The sequence below is a fragment of the Mirounga leonina genome, unplaced genomic scaffold (genome assembly GCF_011800145.1).
Source record: "Mirounga leonina isolate KUSES-001 unplaced genomic scaffold, KU_Mleo_1.0 Mir_171, whole genome shotgun sequence".
Classification (NCBI taxonomy): Eukaryota; Metazoa; Chordata; class Mammalia; order Carnivora; family Phocidae; genus Mirounga; species Mirounga leonina.
In genome coordinates, this window is record NW_023270436.1 from 9,848,472 (window position 1) to 9,871,341 (window position 22,870).

Below are 22,870 nucleotides of genomic sequence, written 5' to 3' on the forward strand. Positions count from 1 at the left end.
AGGTATAATTGTAAGTTGTAAAGGAGATAATAGAGTTTATTTAATAAAGGGGTAAAGAGACAGCCATTGGCCTTATCTCCTGTTGCCAATCTACCTGGGGTAGGATAGGGTTTACATATACCTTCAGCAGTGGAAGTCAATTTATAATGTCTTTTGCACCCTCAGCATTGGCAGGATACTCTATGTAAGCGTTATTTCTGTGAAACATGCAAAGGTGAGAACATGTGGTTACAATGTGTGGGTTTAGATCCTGCTTTAGAAACTTTTAGAAGTAAATAGCAGAATGTAATGGTTACATTGACACATGGCATTCAGTAACTGCTGCAGTAATTTTAACCAGCCATAAAGTATGATAGCCAATACTACACTATTTTGTCCTTGCTATCAGAACTGGTTCACAATTGCTGAGAAGAGGCATTTTAATAAACATGGAGAGATCTCTTTATTTAATAATTTGTAAGTTCTTATTTAAATATATAATATTATTGGTAGTAAAACTATAAATCTGTCAGGCACCTGGGTGGCTCAGTTGTTAAGCGTCTGCCTTCGGCTCAGGTCATGATCCCAGGGTCCTGGGATCGAGTCCCACATCGGGCTCCTTGCTCCGCGGGAAGCCTGCTTCTCTCTCTCCCACTCCCCCTGCTTGTGTTCCCTCTCAGGCTGTGTCTCTCTCTGTCAAATAAATAAATAAATTCTTAAAAAAAACAACAACTATAAATCTTCTTTCTGTCCCCATACACTCTCTCCATGTAAGTTCTCATCTCTGTCTTCTCCCTGTCATCCCTTTTTGGTATCTAGTACAGCCAGCTTCAGGGGTAAGGATGGGTAACTTACTGATGATGGGAATCAGAGCTGGTGAGTTGAGCAAATGGATTTTTCAGAAAATTTTAAATGATTTTTATCTTTTACTTGGCATTTGTTTCAAACTTTGAGAAAAGTTACAAGAATAAGAATAGTGCAAAGAATACACATATGAATGGAATGCCATTTACCCAGACTCACTACTATTAACTTTCCATCCCATTTGCTTTACATTCTGTGTGTGTGTATGTAAGTAAATACGCATATATAATATTTTATATTTTTTTTCTCCAAACATTTGAGGCTAAATTACATAGATCATAGCCCTTTGCTCCTAAATGCTTCAGTGTTTATTTTATTTTTTTAATAAAGATTTTTTCTTTTTAAAGATTTTGTTTTTTATTTATTTGAGAGAGAGAGTGAGAGAGAGAGCACAAGAGGGGGTAGGGTCAGAGGGAGGAGCAGACTCCCTGCTGAGCAAGGGAGCCCGATGCGGGACTCCATCCCGGGACTCTGGGATCATGACCTGAGCCAAAGTCAGTCGCTTAACCAACTGAGCCACCCAGGCGCCATATTTTCTAAGAATAAAACTATCTTCTTTTTTTATTTTTTAGTATTTTTATTTATTTATGTAACAGAGAGAGAGCACAAGTAGGCAGAGGGAGAGGGAGAAGCCACGGGGCTGGATCCCAGGACCTTGGGATCATGACCTGAGCTGAAGGTAGACGCTTAACCAACTGAGCCACCCAGGCGCCCCTGTCTTTTAAGAATTTTAACTGGTAATTTTACCATCTGTAATCCTTTTGTCTAACCTGTTGTATTCCAGCTGTGCCAGTTGACCCAGTCATGTCCTTTAGCTTTTTTCCCTCTTCTAGTACAGGATCCAGTTGTATTTAGTTGTAAGATCTCTTTAATCTGGAATACTTCTACAGCCTCTGTCTTTTATGCTAGTGATTTTTGGGAAAAATACATTTCCCCCTTCCCCTTTTATTTATTTTATTTTATTTTATTTTTTTAAGGTTTTATTTATTTGACAGAGAGAAAGACAGCCAGAGAGGGAACACAAGCAGGGGGAGTGGGAGAGGGAGAAGCAGGCTTCCCGTGGAGCAGGGAACCCTATGCGGGGCTCTATCCCAGGACCCTGGGATCATGACCTGAGCCGAAGGCAGACGCTTAACAACTGAGCCACCCAGGCACCCCCCCTTCCCCTTTTAAAATGGAATATTTCTCGTTTTGGATTTGTCTAATGTTTCATCATCATTAGATTCCAGCCAGAGTACTATGTAGGTGGTATTGTAACCTTCTTGGGGTATCATATCTGGAGGTACATGATGTCCACTGATGACGTTAATTATCATCAGTGACTACCTGGTGAAGGTTTTGTCCACTTTCTCCTTTGTATAATATTTTCTCCCTTTTTTTTTTTGGTAAAGATTTTATTTATTTATTTGTCAGAGAGAGAGAGAGAGAGAGAGAGTGCGCATTCACAAGCAGGGGGAGTGGCAGGCAGAGGGAGAAGCAGGCTCCCCGCTGAGCAAGGAGCCCAGTGTGGGACTCGATGTCAGGACCCTGGGATCATGACCTGAGCTGAAGGCAGACCAGTTGAGCCACCCAGGTGCCCCATATTTTCTCCCTTGTAACTAATCAGTGATTTTTTTTTTTTTAAGATTTTATTCATTTATTTGACAGAGACAGCGAGAGAGGGAACACAAGCGGGGGGAGGGAGTGGGAGAGGGAGAAGCAGGCTTCCCAGCGAGCAGGGAGCCCCATGTGGGGCTTGATCCCAGGACGCTGGGATCTTGACCTGAGCCAAGGCAGATGCTTAACGACTAAGCCACCCAGGTGCCCTGTAACGAATTAGTGATTGATGAAGACACAGTGTAAGACCATGCAGGTATCCTGCTCCCCCCACTCCATTTCTCCCTAGGTTTAGCACCCATTGATGATTCTTGCCATATCCAGTCTTTACTGTGATGCTTGCTAATTGCATAGCAGGAACATTTAAAGTTATACTTGAGCTTTATATAGCCGTAGCTTTTTAAAAACAGATTGGAAATATTTTTTTTTACACATTTTGAAATACTTCTTTCCAAATTAAATTGCAAGATGCAGGGGCGCCTGGGTGGCTTCGTTGGTTAAGCAGCTGCCTTCGGCTTGGGTCATGATCCCAGGGTCCTGCGATCGAGCCCCGCATCGGGGTCCCTGCTCGGTGGAGAGCCTGCTTCTCTCTCTCCCTCTGCCTGCCACTCCCTACTTGTGCTCTCTCTGTTAAATAAATAAAAATCTTTAAAAACCTACTTTAAAAAAAAAATTGCAAGATGCAAAAACATAAACCTGTGCCTTATCCTGACCTTTTTCAATCCAAATAATAAGGAAGGGAAAGAAAAATTTAGTATTTTACATTTTTTCATGCTATGATGTCTGGACTTACTTAATGTTTAGAAAAATGCAACTCATTAGTAAATGAAAATACATATATTTCTTTTTCTTTTTTTTTTTTTTTAAAGATTTTATTTATTTGACAGGGACACAGCAAGAGAGGGAACACAAGCAAGCATATATTTCTTTCAAATATGTATGCTTACTGGCTTTACTGAGGGGAAAAACAAATCCAGAATATAGGTGTGATTTTTAAAAAATGCACCTAATAGAAAGAAAATTATATTTTCTTCTGACTTATAAATGAAAGCCTAAAACTAAACAGTTTATATTCTATCTACCACAACCCTGGTAGAATGGTTGCCAAACTTTGTAGAGATGTTTATGACTTTGGTTCTTTTCCTCCAATGTCCCGATTAAATATAAAATTTCATTGCTTTAAATGGGGTCTGTTTATGGGGCTACACAATGTGGTCTACTTTATTTAGCTTGTCCTGTAGAAAGAACCCTGAGTAGCTGTTTTATTTGTTTGTTTTTAGAGAGAGTGCAAGGTGGGGGAGGGGCAGAGAGAGAGGGAGAGAGAATCTTAAGCAGGTTCCACGCCCAGTGCGGAGGCCAATGTGGGGCTCGATCTCACGACCCTAAGATCATGACCTGAGATGAAATCAGGAGTCAAATGCTTAACCGACTGAGCCACCCAGGCATCCCGTTTGTTTTTTAATATGTATTTGTTACCATGGTTATGAACACCTACACATTTACAGGTGAGGGGCACAGAACAAAGTTGGGTGAAGTGCAAGAGTGGTAACAGAGATGAAGAGAAGTAGACCAAGAGTTCTTTCCCTACTGGTATTAACTTAGTTAAAATATCAAATTTTAGTGTTTTCGAATGCATGGGGAGGCTTTGGGACAAGTTTTTGCCTTACGTACAAGGTGTCCTGGACCTGTGCGTAAGGAAATTTTTTTTTTTTTTAAGATTTTATTTATTTATTTGAGATAGTGCACCTGCGTGCACAGGCAGGAGTTGGGGGGAGGGGCAGGGGGAGAGGGAGGAGCAGACTCCCTGCTCAGCAGGGAGCCCGATATGGGCTCCATCCCAAGACTCTGAGATCATGACCTGAGCTGAAGGCAGACACTCAACCGACTGAGCCACCCAGGTGTCCCTGCTTTGGAAATTCTTATTAAAATTGTAATAGCATACAGATAAGGGAATATAACCACCTTAGCACTACAAATCGGATAAAAACTGACTGTGTACTAGAAATAATAATCTTTTTTTTTCTTTCTTTCTTAAAAGAGCTGGTGGGGCAGGTCTGAAGAGTCTTTGCCAGCTGACACTTAGGTCTCTTCTGACAGCCTTTCGTGACACCACCTATGACCTATGTCAGTGGGGAACTGTGGATGTGGAGGAGCAGTGACAGGCATCCCCACCCACCCCCAATGGCTCCTTTTGTCCTTCCCTTCTAGCCACAAATATTTAAGGAATCCTGTGTTAGCCCCTTTGTGTGGAGCTGGAGGTACACATTGGTATGGTAGCAGACAGGTTCTCTCCCTTGGTGGCTGCCAGTCCCGTCTTTAACCTGGTGGTCGGAGGGATGTGTGATTCAATTTCATGTTGATATCCCCCAGGGGACGCTCAGGGTGCTGTGAAAAGGGGGGGTGGGGGTGTCTGCAGAACAGCACGTGCAAAGGCCACATGGGGCATCTGTGTCTTTATTGTAAGTTATTTTATTCTGACTAAAAACTAAATTCCTGGTTCCCAAGGTGAAACTCTAAGGGCTGGTTCTGTGCTAAGTATTTTATGTGTATTAATTTATTTCTGTCTCACAACAGTGCTGTGAGTTAAGTTTTTCTAAGCAGAAACCCAGAAATCGTAAAGGAAAAATCTGATAAATTTAACCATGCCAAGATGAATTTCTGTGAAAAAGAATACCGCAAACAGTGAAAAGTGCAAAAAGCTAAGATGAATATTTGCCACACGTATAATAAAGGATCATTTTCTGGGTATATCAAGAGCTCCTATAAGTCAGTAAGAAGAAAAAAAAATGCAGGAGAAAATGAACAATGACAAACCGACAACTCACAGAAAAGGAAGAAAAAGGGGCTTTGAAAACATAAAAAAGTATTTAGTGTCACACAGAAATGCAAACTAGAATGGTCCTTTTTTCCGTGAATCAGATTGACAAAGATGAAAAAATTTGGTAATATATGCAGTATTGGCAAAAGTGAGAGAAAACAGGGGCTTTCACATTCAATTTATGGGAGTCAAAACTGGTACCTTCTTTTGAGTGCAGCTGGGGAGATTTGTCAAAGTGAAAGGCAAACTCTTGCCAAAGCAATTTTCTGAAAATCTAATTTATGGATGTACTTGAAAAAGTGTATAATGATGATTGTAAACGATGTCTTCTGCTCTATTTTTTTTTTTTGGATTTGCAAATACAGTTTATTTTGCAGAAATTCAACATTATAAACAGCAGGCACCTCCCACCCCACCCGACCCGCCTGCCCCCACCCCCCTCCCTGTCCCGCTGAGTGCAGATCGTGCTATGCAGAGTGAGCAGTGATGCAGCCCTACTGCTTTGGAGGGCGATTCAGGAGTGATGGAACCTGCCTGCATCATGTCCTGTCCGTCCCCCCCCCCCCCACCCTGGCCCGCTGCACAGGCCACCAGAGTCTGTCTGGGCCCAGCCCACATTGGACCAGTTAAATGGATCCAGCCCAGTTCTCTAATTCCTTCATATCATCCTCTTCCTCTTCCTTCTTCTTGGTGGGTTTTGATGGTAAGGTTATAGAGGGAACATTTGGTAGAGGGACTGTTTTGGGTCCCCTGATTTCCAGCAAATTCTTGTCCGGTTCCTCCTGTTCTAGTTCTTCTAATTCTAACATGAGCTCATCCTCATCAAACTCTTCTCCAAATCCTATAGGTTGTGAAATAGCTGTTGAAATCTCCTCTGCTAGTTCTTGCTGGTCAGCAATGTCCTGCATTAACTCATCAACTTTATCGATGTCCATGTTGTCGTGGGCAGCCTTCATGGCCTTAGCAGTAGAGCCTGCGTTTTTGTTTTTTTTTAAAGATTTTTATTTATTTATTTAACAGAGATAGAGAGCATAAGTAGACAGAGCGGCAGACAGAGGGAGAGTGAGAAGCAGGCTCTCCACTGAGCAGGGAGCCTGATGCGGGGCTCGATCCCAGGACTCTGGGATCATGACCTGAGCCGAAAGCAGCCACTTAACCAACTGAGCCACCCAGGCGCCCCAGAGCCCGCGTTCTTGAGCACCTCAGTGTTGGTATTGGCGTTCTCCAGGGCCTCCCGCTGAAACTCGATGGTGGATAGTGTGCCATCCATCGATCTACGCCAGCTGCTTTTCTTTCTTTCTTTTTTTTTTTAAAGATTTATTTATTTATCTGAGAGAGCTAGAAGGAGAGAGAGAGTACATGAGAGGGGAGAGGGTTAGAGGGAGAAGCAGGCTCCTCGCTGAGCAGGGAGCCCAATGCGGGACTCGATCCAGGGACTCCAGGATCATGACCTGAGCTGAAGGTAGTCGCTTAACCAACTGAGCCACCCAGGCGCCCCACGCCAGCTGCTTTTCATACCTCTTCCTTTGCTTCAGGGCCTGGAGGGCTGCGGGCTTGTTTCTGTGCTGGGCTTCTTGGCGTGGCGGTCAGCTCCTGCCCGATCTTCATCTCCAGGAATTCCTGCTTCTTGCTTAGCATCTCCTCCGTGTCCGGCAGCCGCTGGAGGGCATCCTGAGGGGTCAGGCCGCCCTTGCTGGCCTTACCCACTCCTGCTCCGAATAGTTTGCCGAACACTGACGTGGTTTCTGCTCACCAAATTGGCCTGCGCCATCTGCTCCCCTTGTCTTTTTTTTTTTTTCAAAGATTTATTTATTTTAGAGAGAGAGCATGCACTGGGGGAGAGGCAGAGGGAGAGAGAGAATCTCAAGCAGATTCCCCACTGAGCGCAGAGCCCAATGTGGGGCTCAATCTTACAACCCTGAGATCGTGACCTGAGCTGAAACCAAGAGTTGGATGCTTAACCGACTGAGCCGACTGCACTCCTCTGCTGCATTATCTGTGATAACAAAACCTAGGCATAATATAAATGTCCTGGAATGGGGATTAAGTTCCTGGGGGTATATTCATACGATGGAATATTGTGTAGCCATTAAGAAGAATGTACTGCTATAGAAGGATCTTCAAGTTGTAGGAAGTGAAAAAAATTGGGGTGTAGATCAGGAGGATTCCGTGTGTGTGTGTGTGTGTGTGTGTGTGTCTGTAGAGGTAATGGTGTGTTTGCACACGTGCATTTGTTACTATGGCCATTTTCTAGGTGAGTTAACAGCGAAGTGAAATCACTAGCCCATGAGCACACAGAGCTGGGATGTGAACAAGGGCAGTCTAGCTTCAGCCCATGTGATTTTTCTCAAGGCCAATCAGAATGATGTTTAGATTCCCCCTAAAACACTAGTGAGATGGTATAGGAAAAATTAATAAAATGAATTTCAGTTAATGTAAACAGCAGGAATGTTGATAGACTATGTCTGCACTCTTGCCTTTTCTGATTATTTGTCAGAACAACCTTACGTTTAGTATTATGATTGTCAATAATAATATCTAACGTTTAGTGCTTAGTGTGGACCAACACTTGGACAACTAACTTAACATTTCAAATTAACACACACCAAATCTATCCCTTGATGTTCCTCTCCTCACCCTTTCCATATTTCCAACTTTCTAGTTGACTAGACTCCAAACCTAGGAGTGTTCTTACTCTGTTCTTTCCCATTCCATGTATAATCCTTTATGAAATCCTGTTGGCTACTCTCAAGATATTCCTAGTTGGACTATTTATCACTCCTCCCACCGCTGGCACCTTGGTCCTTGGTACCATCATTTCTTGTCTGGATTATTTATCACGGTGGCTTTCTTAACTGACTTGCGTGTTATCCCTGCTCAGTAGTTTGAAAGGTGATTTAAAAATATAAGTCCGATCATGTCGCTCCTCTGCCTAAACCTTCCAGTCCTTTCCCATTTCGCAAAAAATAAAGATTGAGGTTTTTACAGTGTCTCTGAGGCCCTACATCTTCTGGCTTTTCATTACCTCACTGGCCTCCTCTACCTCTCTGTCCCTTGCCCTGCCCCAACCACACTGGCCTCTTGCATAATGTCATATATGGTCCACCCCTTGCCTGGTATGCTCCTCTCCTGCATATGGGCATGTTGCTGCCTTGCTTCTTCCAGGTCTTGTCAGATGTTACCTTATCACTGAAGCCCTCCCCATATATCCTGTATAAGTAGCATCCCTCTCGCTGCTTTATTCCTCTTTTTTGAACGTTTTTTTTTTTTAAGATTTTATTTATTTATTTGAGAGACAGTGTGAGAGAGAGAGCATGAGCAGGGGAGAGGGCAGAGGGAGAGAGAGGAGAAGCAGACTCCCCACCAAGCAGGGAACCTGATGTGGGGCTTGATCCCAGGACTCTGAGATCATGACCTGAGCTGAAACCAAGAGTCAAGAGTCGGGTGCTCAACCGACTGAGCCACCAAGGTGCCCCACAGCTTTATTCCTTTTGTAGCAGTTATCACCATCTGATGTTTTATTTATTTACTTTTATTTCCTTGTTTATTTATTTATTTATATATTTTTAAAAGATTTTATTTATTTGAGAGAGAGAGAGAGCGTGCAAGCAAGAGAGGCAGAGAAAGAGCGCGAGCGCATGCACACAAGGGGGCAGAGGGAGAGGGAGAGGGAGAAGCAGGCTCCCCGCCAAGCAAGGAGCCAGACGGGGGCCTTGATCCCAGGACCCCGAGATCATGACCCGAGCCGAAGGCAGACGCTTAACTGACTGAGCCACCCACGTGCCCCTCCTTGTTGTTGTTGTTTTTTTTTTAATCTCCTTCATTGCAAAGGAACCCTCAGGGATGTTATTCTGTTAGCTGGCGTGTCAGCTTAGTGCCTGTGATAAATACTCAGTGTTTGTGGAATGAGTGAATTTAGTAAGCCCTCTTTTTTATTATTCCATTTTATTCTTTATTATTTTCATTTTTTATTTATTTAATTTTTTGCCTACCCCCTATTTTTTTTTTAAATAGCTTTAATGAGATATAATTCACATACCATACATATTTAAAGGACACAGCTCAGTGGTTTTTAGTATATTTACGTAGTGCACTATAATCTTAGGACATTTTCATCACCTCAGAAAGAAACCCTGTAGCTATTAGCTATCCGCCTTCTCAAAGCAAGCACTAATCTACTTCTATCTCTGTGGATTTGGTTACTCTGGACATTTCACATTAATGGAATCATACAACATGTGGCCTCTTGTGTTTGATTTCTTTCCTTTAGCATAATATTTTTGAGGTTCATCCGAATCGTAGCATTTTTAAAATTAATTAATTAATTAATTTGAGAGAGAGGGAGAGAGAACATGAGTGGGGGGAGGGGCAGAAGGGGAGGGAGAGGGAACGAGAGAATTTCTTAAGCAGACACTGTGCTGAGCATGGAGCCCAACATAGGGCTCGATCCCACAACCCCAAGATCATGACCCAATCCAAAACCAAGAGTCCATCGTTCAACCGACCGAGCCATCCAGGAACCCCCAGTACTTTGTTACTTTTAAGGGCTGACTGACAGTATACTGTATGGACTCTCAGTTTATTCTTAAAAGGAACATAAGAATTATGGCAAAAAAAACCCGGTCAGTCATTGCCTTTTTGAGGATGATGAATCTGAGGTGGGAATAACTTTCTCAGGTTGCTGAGCTAGTAAGTGGTAGAGCTCAGATGTGCACCTGGGTCTGTGTGATCGGAGGAGCCCTAGCCACAAGGCTGCAGAGCTTTCCATGTCCTTAATGCATGATTTATGACAGCTTTTCACCCTTGTGTTCTCTCTTCTTCACTGTTGTAGCACGCTTTAATTGGGCTAATAGTTGTTGAGAAGTATCTTGGAAGTTCATTTGATTATCAGGACCAGGACTCTACGTTTAATAATTGATGTATGTTCCCTGGAGTATTGAATTAGCCTCTAAAGGTCCCGGATAATTTGACTTCAGAAATTACTCTTTTTACCACAGATCTTGGTGACTTTTGGAATCCATGAAGGAAATCTTGTTGGGAGCTAGAGAGGAATCCTCTGAAGTGGATGGCATTCATGGTGGACTTCGTTATTTGTGTGTTTTTTAAAACTTTTAATTTTGAAATAATTTCAGATTTACACAGATGTAAGAATAATATAGACAGCTTCTGTTTAGTTTTAACCCAGATTTAGCAGCTAACGTATGACATTTGCCTTCCCTCGTATTTATACATACTGTATATATAACTTCATCCTGAACCATTTGAGTTAAGTTCCAGACATGATATCTTGTTACTCTAAAATACTTCAGTGTGTATTTCCTAAAAACAGAGACACAGATGTAATTATAGTACACATATCAAAATCAGGAAATTTAGATTATAATGGTATTATCATCAAATTCCTACCTCCCCCCTGGTCAATGATATGGTCCAGAAGGAACCATGCAATGTATTACTTGTGTCCTGTTTCTGGCCTGTAACCTGGAAAGTTCTTGGGATGTCCCCTCCCCCTTCACAGTTTTGACATTTTTGAAGAGTATGTGCTAACAGTTACTTTGTAGAATGTCATGCACTTGGGGTTTGTCCCATGTTCCTCATAATTAGATTAGGTAATGCATTTTTGGCAGGAGTATCACAGAAATGGCACGTGTTCTCAGTGTGTGATGTCAGGAGGCACATGATGCCATAACTGATGTTAACTTTTTTTTTTTTTTAAAGATTTTATTTATTTATTCATTAGAGACAGAGGGAGAAGCAGGCTCCCAAGGAGCAGGGAGCCCGATGCGGGACTCGATCCCAGGACCCTGAGATCATGACCTGAGCTGAAGGCAGATGCTTAACCATCTGAGCCACCCAGGCGCCCTCTTTTTTTTTTTTTTTTTAAAGATTTTATTTATTTATTTATTTGAGAGAGAGAAACAGCATGAGAGGAGAGAGGGTCAGAGGGAGAAGCAGGCTCCCCGTTGAGCTTGGAGCCTGATGTGGGACTCGATCCCAGGACTCCGGGACCATGACCTGAGCTGAAGGCAGTCGCTTAACCAACTGAGCCACCCAGGCGCCGATGTTGTTAACTTTTATCAGTTGGTTAAGATAGTATCTGTCAAGTTCTCCACTGTGAGGTTCATGAGGATTTTTTGTTAATTAACGAGTAATTAGTAAGTATTTTGTGGGGAGGTACTTTGAGTGGCTGTAAATACCCTGTCCTTCCTGAAATGGTCACCCACCAGTTTTAGTGTCCTCTGATGATTCTTTTTTTTTTTTTTTTAAAGATTTTATTTATTTGACAGAGACACAGCGAGAGAGGGAACACAAGCAGGGGGAGTGGGAGAGAGAGAAGCAGGCTCCCCGCGGAGCAGGGAGCCCGATGCGGGGCTCGATCCTAGGACCCTGGGACCACGACCTGAGCCGAAGGCAGACAACGACTGAGCCACCCAGGCACCCCTCCTCTGATGATTCTTGCCTGAACTATTAATGTGATGGTCACCAAATGGTGATTTTTCTAATTCTGTTCTTCCTCCTATAGTGATTATATATCATTCTTTGTGATTCTACTGCAAAGAGCTTTCCCTTTGTCTCCATGTATTTTTTTTTTAAGATTTTATTTGTTAATTTGATAGAGAGAGTGAGAGCATGAACAGGGGGAGCGGCAGAGGGGGAGGGAGAGGCAGGCTCCCTGCTGAGCAGGGTACCGTGGCATATAGTAAGGTATTCCAAACTCATTTTACTTTTAGTGCACCAGACCTGGAATCAGCTTTTTCTTCAAGGAACCCAGTTCCTTTTGTTGGAGAATGGTATTTAGAAACCATGATAACGGTGCTGGTTATGCTGATGGCTACTGGGGTGTTATTGCTTCCAGGCCCTTTTAGAAGAGAGAGCTAGGAAGATGCGTATGTATATGCATGCACAAATGCACACGGACATACCCAGAACCATACATCTGTATTTCTATAGCCATCTCTGTATGTATGTTAAAAATTAGAGTTTATATTACCTCCAATTCTAATCTGGTTTATTCTGGTTTTCTTCAGATCTGGTTGTATCCCCTCTCCAATAGTGAGAAACCTGGCTCTCATCATCCTTACTATGTTTACATATTCACTAGTTTCTTTCTTTCCTTGTTTAATTCTACTCCATGTGTTCAATCTCCTGACCATATGGACTATCTTCCTGGGCTTTGGGCTCAGCCTCATACCCATTCCCCCGGCCCCACCGACTATGCTGGCAGTATCGAAGGCTCCTATCAAGAGGAAGTCAAGCAGAGGGTAGTGACCAAGGAGAAGAGGGGGAAGAGGAAGGGAAGGTCCTATTTTGTATTTTTATTAGCTGCTCTACTCATAGGCATTTTAGCTGTGATGGTGTGGAAAGTAGTACTGATGGAGAATTTTGGTTTTCATCGCTCTCTCCATTTTTCTCTCACTCAAGATGGTTTCACCCAAACATCACTGGCGTGGAGGCAGAAAACCTGCTGTTGACAAGAGGAGTTGATGGCAGTTTTTTGGCGAGGCCCAGTAAAAGCAACCCTGGAGACTTCACCCTTTCCGTCAGGTAAGTTGGAAGGAAAAGAGAACCCTGCAAGGGTTTTTCAGGTGGGAAATATTGAACCCCCCCCCCCCCAGGATAGCTTGCTACCCTCATTGAGAGTTTGAAGGCCTGGCCCATGGGTCAGATGTGACTCAAGCCTGCTTGCGGGGCTCAGGCGTGGCCTCCTGAGAGTGGGCATGTGGGAATGCAGCAGAAGGGGCGTCATGATGGGCATTTCTTCTCCCCTGAGAGACCCCTGAGGGTGAGGTGGACAGAGTGTTGCAGGTCCTTAAGCCACGCACTGCCTGATCCTGGTTCCACTCATCCTGAACCTGGTTGCCTGCATTTTTCCTTTTGATTTCTTAATGGGAGGAATGCTTTTTAAGAGTCTGTTCAGATCACTTTTTCAAGAAATTAACATCACTGAGGAAGTTGTGGTCCCGTTTGTCCCCCTGCCCAGTCCCATTCCCCTCCCTCTTTCCCCAGAGGAAACCACTCTCCAGAGGTTGGCATATATCCTTCCTGAATGTGTTTTTATACTTACACTGTCTGGGTACTATTGTGAACAATATAAAGTTGGTTTGTGTGTTTTTAGAATTCACATGCATGGTCTTATATCTATTATTCTGCAACTTCCTTTTTAAAGTTTTTGAATTCTCTGCTGGTACATATAGATCTAATTATTCCTTTTAATGGCCAACATAATTTATTTACTTCCTTATTTAAAAACAGTAATAATAAAAGCAAATTCATAAAGCAGTAAAGTTATAGCTCCTGGAATAATCTAGAGTAAAGGGAATAAGTACATAAGAGAAGGTCAGTTTCTAGAAAAATTCTGTCACACTTGCTCAAAGAGACATGTAACAGGATGTTGGTCATACTGTTCAAGAAAATTTAAAACAAACTAAAAGCAACTCTGTGTCCCACAATAGAGGGTTGGATAAACTGTGGTAGGTTTATTTAGGATCCCTTTGGGACTTGGGAAATCTCTTTTTGGCTTAGATTAGTTTTTTGAGGAGCCCCTGTCCTTAGCTTTTAGTTGTGGTTTTTTGGTTTTGTTTTGTTTTTAGATTTTATTTATTTATTTGAGAGAGAGAGAGTGCATGCATGAGAGAGCGTGAGCAGGGGGAGGGGTAGTGGGAGAGGGAGAAGCAGACTCCCCACTGAGCAGGGAGCCCGACGCGGGGCTCGATCCCAGGACCCTGGGAACATGACCTGAGCCGAAGGCAGATGCTTAACGACTGAGCCACCCAGGCGCCCCCTCAACTTTTTATTTTGAAAAATTTCTGACCTGTAGAAAAGTTGAAAGATGAATATAGTGAACACCCACGTTCTCTTCACCTGCCAGTTTTGTCATGTTTGCCCTTTCTGAGTATGTTTGTGTATATACTTTTTTTCCCCCTGAACTTTTTAAAAATAAATTGCAGATAATCAGGATATTTATTTTTACCTTTATTTTATTTAAACATTTTTTTTAGAGATTTTATTTTTACGTAATCTCTACACCCAACGTGGAGCTCAAACTCATAACCCCGAGATCCAGAGTCGTATGCTCTACTGACTAAGCCAGCCAGGCGCCCCTATTTTTACCTTTAAATACTTCAGTGTGTATGTCGGATAAACGAGGGCATTCTCCTGTATAACTACAATACCATTATTATAGGTAAATTTTAACCTTGCTTTAATAATATTGTCGAATATATAATATATCATCTGTATTCAGGTTTCCCTTATTATTTTAGAAATGGCTTTTGAAGCAGTTGAGTCTCCCCCTGCACCCCTGCCCCTTCCCCCAGACTAGATTCAGGAGGATCTCATCAAAGATCATTCATTGCATTTAATTTTTATGTTTCTAGTCTCTCTCTCTCCTGACCTTTTCTTTTTATCCCTGTCTTTTGGGCAGTCAGGCCAGTCATTTCTTAGGTTGTCCTCCAATCTCAATTCGCTGATTGTTTCCTCATTTTTACATTCAGCTGAAACATTTTTGGCAAGCACACTCCAGAGGTGATGCTGGATCCACCCCGTTATTTCACTGGAGGAAGCGCAGAGTGTCTATTTGCCCCATCTTTCGGTGGTATTCAGTTTAATCGCTTGATTCAGGTGTTTGCCAGATTTTTTCATTACAAAGGCACCTTTTTCTTTTTGTAATTAATAAGTGGTCTGATGGGTGATAGTTTGTGTCTTCTTCCCCAGTATTTTCTCATTTCATGTTTTTAGCATATGTTGATGAAGTTTGTCTGAATAAATCATTATATTGGCACCTGAAAAATTATTTTTCTAATTCTGTTCTTTTTTTTTTTTAAAGATTTTATTTATTTATTTGAAAGAGAGAGCACAAGCAGGGGAGGGGGTCAGGTCAGGTGGGGAGAGACAGAGGGAGAAGCAGACTCCCTGCTGAGCAGGGAGCCAATGTGGGGCTGGATCCTAGGACCCTGAGATTACAAGATCATGACCTGAGCTGAAGACAGATACTTAACCAACTGAGCCACCCTGGTGCCCCAGCCTTATTATTATTTTTGATGTTCAAGTTGCCCCACATTTGGCCTGTGTGGTTCCTGTATCCTTTTGACATTTCTTCAGTGATCTTTGATTACATCCTTGCCTTCTGGTTCTGTGAGATGTTTCAGGCCATTTATATATATATATATATATATATATTTTTTTTTTTTTTTTTTTTTTTTTTTTCCCCAAGCCTGGAATCATTCTTTTCTCTCAAGAGCCTTGATTCTTTCAGTGGGGAATGGTGTTCAGAAACCAAGATTTAGAAGCTAGGTGTGTTTATTGCTTCTCAGCCCTCACAGTAGACAGAGCTGGGAAATAAATATTTATATATTTCAAACCAAGTGTTCTTCTTTTTTTTTTAAAGATTATTTATTTATTTATTTATTTATTTATTTATTTATTTATTTATTGAGAAGCAGGCTTCCCGCCGGGCAGAGAGCCTGATGCGGGGCTTGATCCCAGGACACTGGGATCATGACCTGAGCTGAAGGCAGATGCTTAACGACTGAGCCACCCAGGCGCCCCTCGAACCATGTGTTCTTACTGATAGTTCAAGTTCAGTGCAACTTTCTTACCTTTTCCCTTTCCGTATTTGTATTTACCTTCTCCTCTGTGGAGAACCCTGCTTCCAGCAGCAGCAATATATGACCTCACTTGGCCAGTTCTATAATACAAAAATAGTTCCAGAATTACTATACCATTGTCATTTCTAACTACGAACCTGTTAAGTGAAGTTCATGATTTTTTCAGTCTTTTTTGTTCTTAGAATATATCCCACTAAAGGCAAACAGTCAGTACTGCTCAAAAGGTACTGTAATTAGTTTTCTGTGTAGTTGTGAGCTAATTACAAAGAGAGATTCATTTCTTTCTGTTTGTTTCAGTGTTTTTCAGGTATTCATCTTTTTATGATCTTTGTTGATTTAATTGTATTTTTTGAATATGTGAAACATTTACAAGATTTAAAAATCAAACGGTATAAAAAGGTATTTTCTGAGAAATCCCATTCTTATATCCATGCCTTGCACCATTTCCATCCATCACTGTAGGTAATCATTTCCCTTAATTTCTAGTTTATCCTTTGGTTTCTTTTTACACTTATGAAGTAGAATACTATCTATCTTTCTTTATAGTTTACTTTTTTCACTTAACAGAAATCTTCTAATGATCTTTCTCATCTTCGTAGTCAACTGAATAGCATATAAATTTATACAATTTCCCTACAGATGGGAATTTAGTTTTTTCTAGTATTTTTTTTTTTAAGATTTTTTTTAAAATTTATTTATTTGAGACAGAGAGAATGAGAGAGACAGAGAGCACATGAGAGGGGGGAGGTTCAGAGGGAGAAGCAGGCTCCCTGCTGAGCAGGGAGCCCGATGCGGGACTCGATCCAGGGACTCCAGGATCATGACCTGAGCCGAAGGCAGTCGCTTAACCAACTGAGCCACCCAGGCGCCCAAGTTTTTTCTAGTATTTAACAGTGATAGATAAGGCTACAGTAAATGTGATCACATTTTGCATATGTGCTGTGCTTTTGAAAAGCTGTCTTCAGGGTGAATTCCTGGGAGTGAGGTGATTGGGGCAGAGAGGAAATGCACAGATAGCATTGTTTTTTCAAATTCTTCTCCATAGTGATTGTGCCGTTTTGCACTCCCACCAGTCATATACGAGGGGCCCGTTTTTCCACAGCTTCACCATTTGAGTGTGGTCAATCTTTTCCTTTTTATCAGCTTGATAAAAAGTATCTCTGAATTTTAATTTTTATTTCTATCAAGATTGAAGTGGAACATCCTTTAATGTGTTTAAAGGCCATTTGTATATCTTTTTTGTGAACTTAGAACCACTGCTTTTGACAACTGTCCAACACTGCCAAGTTTCACTTTTTTTGTTTCTTCATACGTGATACAGCAGCTGTTAGAAATGTGCCCGGGCCTCTGTGTGTGCGTGTATGCGTGTGCATATGATGTGTTTATTGTTCTGGTTCTGGGCAGACAATCTAACCTTTTTATTATGTGCCCATGCTTAAAATTCAATCATTATGTTACCTTATATTTAGCTCGTCAAGGAACATCCCCCCTCCCTCTTTTCCCCCATCTCCTCCTGCTCTCCCTTTTTAATTTTGAGGGAAAAAAATACAGAAAAATACATAAAATTATGTACAATCACCCGTGTTGTATTTACTGCCAGTGATTTTTTTCCTTCAAAATAGAATATAAAATAAAACAATTTCCCTTTACTCAACACTCTTGATCCTGTTCTTCCTTTTGTCCCATTGACAGCTACTCTCATGAGTTTGTCGTACTTCTAATTCATTAAGTAATACAATAAGTAACATTACAGGGAAAAATATCTTTACAATAATAAAATATAACACATATGTGTATGTATGTCTGTATCTTGAATAATACGTAGTATTACTTGTGTGTGTGCTTAAATTTTCATAAATGGTACATGGTGAGCATATCATTCTACATTGTGCTTCTTTCATGCACTGTTATGTTTTTGAGATCCATCTGTGTGGCTGTATATTAATGTAGTTCATACCTGAAATATCTTTCTTTGTGTTATGGCATTAAGTAAAGGCTAGAAATGGGAAACTCAGGTGTTAAAGTAGAGTCAGATGTAGTTGACTGGAGGTGAGGGTGACCTGAAGGACCCTTTTTACCCACTGGAAAATGTCACCAAAAATCAGAAGCAGGTATTGTCAGAAACATTATGGGACAGTTTTTCTTATTTTCTTTAGTTCCCATATTCTTTTTTTCTTGGTAGAAATGTGTTTATATTTTCCAGAGGCTTCGTCAGTAATGCTACAGGGTCAGACTAAAAGCTCATATAGGTTAATGGTTATCATTTTGGAAGTGCCTGGCCACTTGTGGGGGTCTTACCCCCCCAAGGTTATAATGAGTATCCTTGTGATATATTCATTTGTTCAGAAAACTGAATGGAAATCACAGGCTGCCTGGGCTAACTAAAATACCAAGTTTTAGAAACTTTTGATGAATGTTATGTTAGTGGGATAGCATTTTAGCCATCTTATGCTGGAAACTGTCAGTTGTCTGTGTTTTTAAAATGATTATTTAAGGTACGATTATATACAGTATCTTATGTGTACAGTGACATGAATTTTGGCAAATGTTTTTATTTTTGTAACCAACACCACAGTCAAAATATTTTCATCACCCTAGAAGATTCTTTTGTGCCCCTTTCTAATCTCCCTCCTTCTAAGTAGCTACCACTATTCTCATTTCTAACCCTATAGACTAGTTTTGCTTATTCTACAACTTCGTTGACAAATGAAGTCATACAGTATATATTCATTTGTGTCTGTCTTCTTTTTCTCTCTCTCTCTTTTTTTGAAGATTTTATTTTTAAGTAATCTCTCCGCCCAGTGTGGGCCTCGAACTCACAACCCAAAACCAAGAGTCACACACTCTCCCGACTGAGCCAGCCAAGCACCCCTGGCCTCTTTCTCTTTAACATAATGTTTTTGCGGTTCATCCATGTAGTTGTATGTTATCAGTGTTTTGTTTTTGTTTTTTTTTTTAATTGCTGTGTAGTGTTCTAGGGTATGAGTATGTAACTATTTATTTATCCATTTTGGTAATAAATGTTTGAGTTTCCAGTATTTTTCTATTCCAAATAAAACTGCAATGAATATTATACAAGTCCTAGGTTAGCTATACAGTTTCATTGGGGGGGACAAAATACTTATGGGTGGATTTACTGGATTAGAAGATAGAGTGATGTTTAACTTTAGTATATGTGTCTCTATTAATTACTGATGAGAAGAATTATTGTCACTTAATATATGCAATTTGATAGGTCAAACTTCCAAAGTAGAAGTTGTAGAAGGGAAAGGAGCCAAGAAACAAAGACCTTTGTGTTGAAATGGTTGTGTGGTTTTCACTCACTGCGTTTGTTACAGGAGAAGTGTAAACTGGCTTCTTGGGTGTATTTCAAGGTTTAGGTGAAATTTGATATTGAATATGACATCCATTTTTACTAGTATAGCTCTTCATTAGTTTTTGTTTTCCCCCTAATGGACTCTTTTAGAAGAAATGGCGCTGTCACCCACATCAAGATTCAGAACACTGGTGATTACTATGACTTGTACGGAGGGGAGAAGTTTGCCACTTTGGCTGAGTTGGTCCAGTATTACATGGAACATCATGGGCAATTAAAAGAGAAGAATGGAGATGTTATTGAGCTTAAATATCCTCTGAACTGTGCAGATCCTACCTCTGAAAGGTCAGTGACTGTGGGGCATCTCTCTCATGCTATACAAATGAATTTGTGGGGCTTTGGCTTTACCTGTTTCCCAAGCTGTAATCTTTGTAACTAAAGTTCAGTTTTACTGAAACCAGAATCATAGGATCAGATGATTTGCAGAGTGCCCCTTTCTTGTAAAAGCTTCGATCAGTGTTCCTTACACTTAATTTCGCAGGGTCTCAGGCAATTCCTGTTTATACTTGGTACATGCAGTAATCTTAAGATTATTGAACTTGAGCTGATAATCTCTGAGAGTTAGGAGAGGAAAACAAGTACTAATGGAGGCGCCCAGTCAGCAGCAGGTCCCGGAGTAGCTTCCCACCAGCTATTCAGCGAGGCCACCAACAGATGTCAGTTTAAGCTCAGAAGCCGAAAAGCAGAGTGCGGAGGGTCAGATTTTTCACCAGTTCTGTTATGTTGTATCCACAAATGTGGAGAATGACCTTGCTTAGAGGGAATTAAATTATTTCAGAGATCTTCTTCCCCTTGTGTTGGAACCAAGCTGATGAAATCCGGGACTTGACTTATTTTTATTGATTTTATTGGTTTTCTACATTCCCATCCTCCTTTCTAACTCAGTACAAATTCCGGGTCTCTTGATTAGGTTTGTATATTTTATATCTTCAGATAGGTTTCTTCAACTTGCACCTTTATGTCAGCGCTGTTACAGGCAGATCATTTGTTTCTCCAGTTACCACTGTAGCTTCAAGCAAAAGGCTGTTAGCCAACTCAGTTTATTTCTGAATTTTACTCTGTTCAGGTGAGGGTGGATGAAAAATAACTCAAAGGATATTCCTCTAGCAATGAGCCATTAGCGCTCTCTGCCACGACAGTGCTTGCTTTCTTACCAAGATCCTGAGGGGAAAAGCCACATTAGTAATATAACTGTGTTAAGATTTTTTTTTTTTTAAAGATTTTATTTATTTATTTGAGAGAGAGAATGAGATAGAGACAGAGAGAGCATGAGATGGGGGAGCGTCAGAGGGAGAAGCAGACTTCCCGCTGAGCAGGGAGCCCGATGCGGGACTCGATCCCGGGACTCCAGGATCATGACCTGAGCCGAAGGCAGTCGCTTAACCAACTGAGCCACTCAGGCGCCCTGTGTTAAGATTTTTTTAAAGGTTTATTTATGTATATAATTCCCCCCCCCGCCCCCCGCATGGGGCTAGAACTCATGACCCCGAGATCAAGAGTCACAGGCTCTTCCGACCAAGCCAGCCAGGTGCCCCATTACAATGTTTTTTATAGTATCTTAGAGTAATGTTGTTTCAGAGTCTTTCCTCTTATGACCTGCATCAGGACTCTGGAGTGCTGGGTAAAAATGCAGATTGCTGGGCTCCTTTCAAACTTAGTGTATCGCTATCTCTGGTTGGGAGGTATGGGAATTCACATTTTTAGCAAAATCCCTCACCCTTTCTCTAGATGTTATATGCTTTAGAGCTTGAAATGATAACCCAGTATACAGTCCAAAGATGTTGACAGCAAACTTAGAGGCTTTTGAAGTATTGGTGGGAAATATTAAGAAATTTGGAATGCTTAAATTAATTTATAGTTTCCTTTTTTATGTAGTATTCATATACCAAAGCAAGGGCAAACATTCAAATGATTTTTTTTGTCTCTACCATGACTTTCTATTTTAATTTCTTTTTTTTTTTTTAAGATTTTTTTTTATTTACCTGAGGGAGAGAGCATGAGTGGGGATGGGAGGGGTGGGGGAGTGGGGAGGGGCAGAAGAAGACTCCCCACTGAGCAGGGAGCCCAGCGTGGGGCTTGATCCCAGAACACCCAGATCATGACCCGAGCTGAAGGCAGGTGCTTAACCCACTGAGCCACCCGGGCACCACTATTTTAATTTCTTTAAATGGCTGTGATTAAATAGTTGGTCGTTTTGGTGTAGGGCATGGAGAAAAGACAAAGTGCATTTTTTTTTTTTAAAGATTTTATTTATTTGAGAGAGAGAATGAGAAAGAGAGCACATGAGAGGGGGGAGGGTTTGAGGGAGAAGCAGACTCCCTGCCGAGCAGGGAGCCCGATGCGGGACTCGATCCTGGGACTCCAGGATCATGACCTGAGCCGAAGGCAGTCGCTTAACCAACTGAGCCACCCAGGTGCCTGACAAAGTGCATTTTTAAAAGATGGGAGATTCAAAAGAAAATAGAAAAGATTGAGGGCTTTTGTTTACAAATGACTGTGGGCTCATTTAAAAAGTTTAATGCTTATTCTTAACATCCTTCTCATTTTTTCTGCCTGCTTGGGATGCAGATTATCTCATGTGGGATTGGCCAGTCCCTTGGAGGAATGGGTCTGTTTTTTAATAGTGTTTGGGAGAGCTGGCCATGTATGGTAGTTTTGTGAAAGAATACTGTGAACCCGTGGCAGAACTCAATTGATTTTCATTTAAACAAATTTAGGTGGTTTCATGGACACCTCTCTGGGAAAGAAGCAGAGAAATTACTAACTGAGAAAGGAAAACACGGTAGCTTTCTGGTACGAGAGAGCCAGAGCCACCCCGGAGATTTTGTTCTGTCTGTCCGAACTGGTGACGACAAAGGGGAGAGCAATGATGGCAAGTCTAAAGTGACCCACGTCATGATCCGCTGTCAGGTAAAGTCCCACTTGAACTACCGGTCCGGCAAAATGTCGTCTTTGGGTGATTCTTCTGCTCAGGAAGACAGACATCACTTCCAAAGTCAGATTTTCTTTGCTCAGTCACAGGCTTATATGTTTTTAGAGTATTATTTATTACATTGGTTTCATCATTTCAGAACTTTATTAAATTATTTCTTTCCAGTCTATTGCTGGCAGATTAAGTCATGCCTCAGCACATCACCTTTTGCCCTGGAGCACCTGATCTGTTTTTGCTAGAGTCGGCCTCAGTCTCCCTGTTTCTGAAGTGATGGCCTCAGCTCCTCCTTAGGATTGTCACAGTCTGGCCTGTGCCTGCATTTTCCTTCATATTAGAGTTCCTGTGTCAAGGCTAGGAGAATTGAACTCACTCTTTCTTACTGTCTTTCTTCCCTCCTTCCTTCCTTTCTTTCTTGGATTTTATTTTTAAGGATCTTTACGCATAACACGGGGCTCAAACTTACAACCCCGAGGTAAAGAGTCACGTGCTCCACCAACTGAACCAGCCAGGCGCCCCTGAACTCACAATTTCTTGTTTTTAATGTGGCGACTGGACTAAGGAGATTGATTCTTGGTCAACTATGTCAAACTTTCCTAAAAAGAAACTGTCTATTCACGTATTTCTTCAGTTTTTAAATTAAATATATATTAAAAGACCCCAGCTTTATTGAGGTACAATTCACAGACCATACAATTCAC

At 41.4% G+C, this 22,870-nt stretch overlaps 2 protein-coding genes across 4 annotated transcripts in view; one reads left to right on the plus strand and one right to left on the minus strand.

The window, feature by feature from the left end:
* PTPN11 (protein tyrosine phosphatase non-receptor type 11) overlaps window positions 1-22,870 on the plus strand; it is an 81,554-nt gene that overhangs the window by 9,239 nt on the left and 49,445 nt on the right. For 2 of the 3 annotated variants that reach the window (XM_035017041.1, XM_035017042.1), the window contains exons 2-5: window positions 10,255-10,350; window positions 12,680-12,802; window positions 19,331-19,525; window positions 21,958-22,150. In XM_035017041.1, the coding sequence (XP_034872932.1) occupies window positions 10,277-10,350; window positions 12,680-12,802; window positions 19,331-19,525; window positions 21,958-22,150 (585 nt within the window). In that variant the 5' untranslated portion in view covers window positions 10,255-10,276. The remainder of the gene's footprint in view (window positions 1-10,254; window positions 10,351-12,679; window positions 12,803-19,330; window positions 19,526-21,957; window positions 22,151-22,870) is intronic. The other variant, XM_035017043.1, reaches the window with a different exon arrangement.
* LOC118018300 (charged multivesicular body protein 4b-like) lies at window positions 5,884-7,028 on the minus strand. Its single transcript, XM_035016694.1, has 3 exons — window positions 7,011-7,028; window positions 6,776-6,928; window positions 5,884-6,216 (listed from the first exon to the last, which is right to left on the minus strand). Exons 1-3 carry the CDS (start codon window positions 7,026-7,028, stop codon window positions 5,884-5,886), a joined length of 504 nt encoding a protein of 167 aa, XP_034872585.1.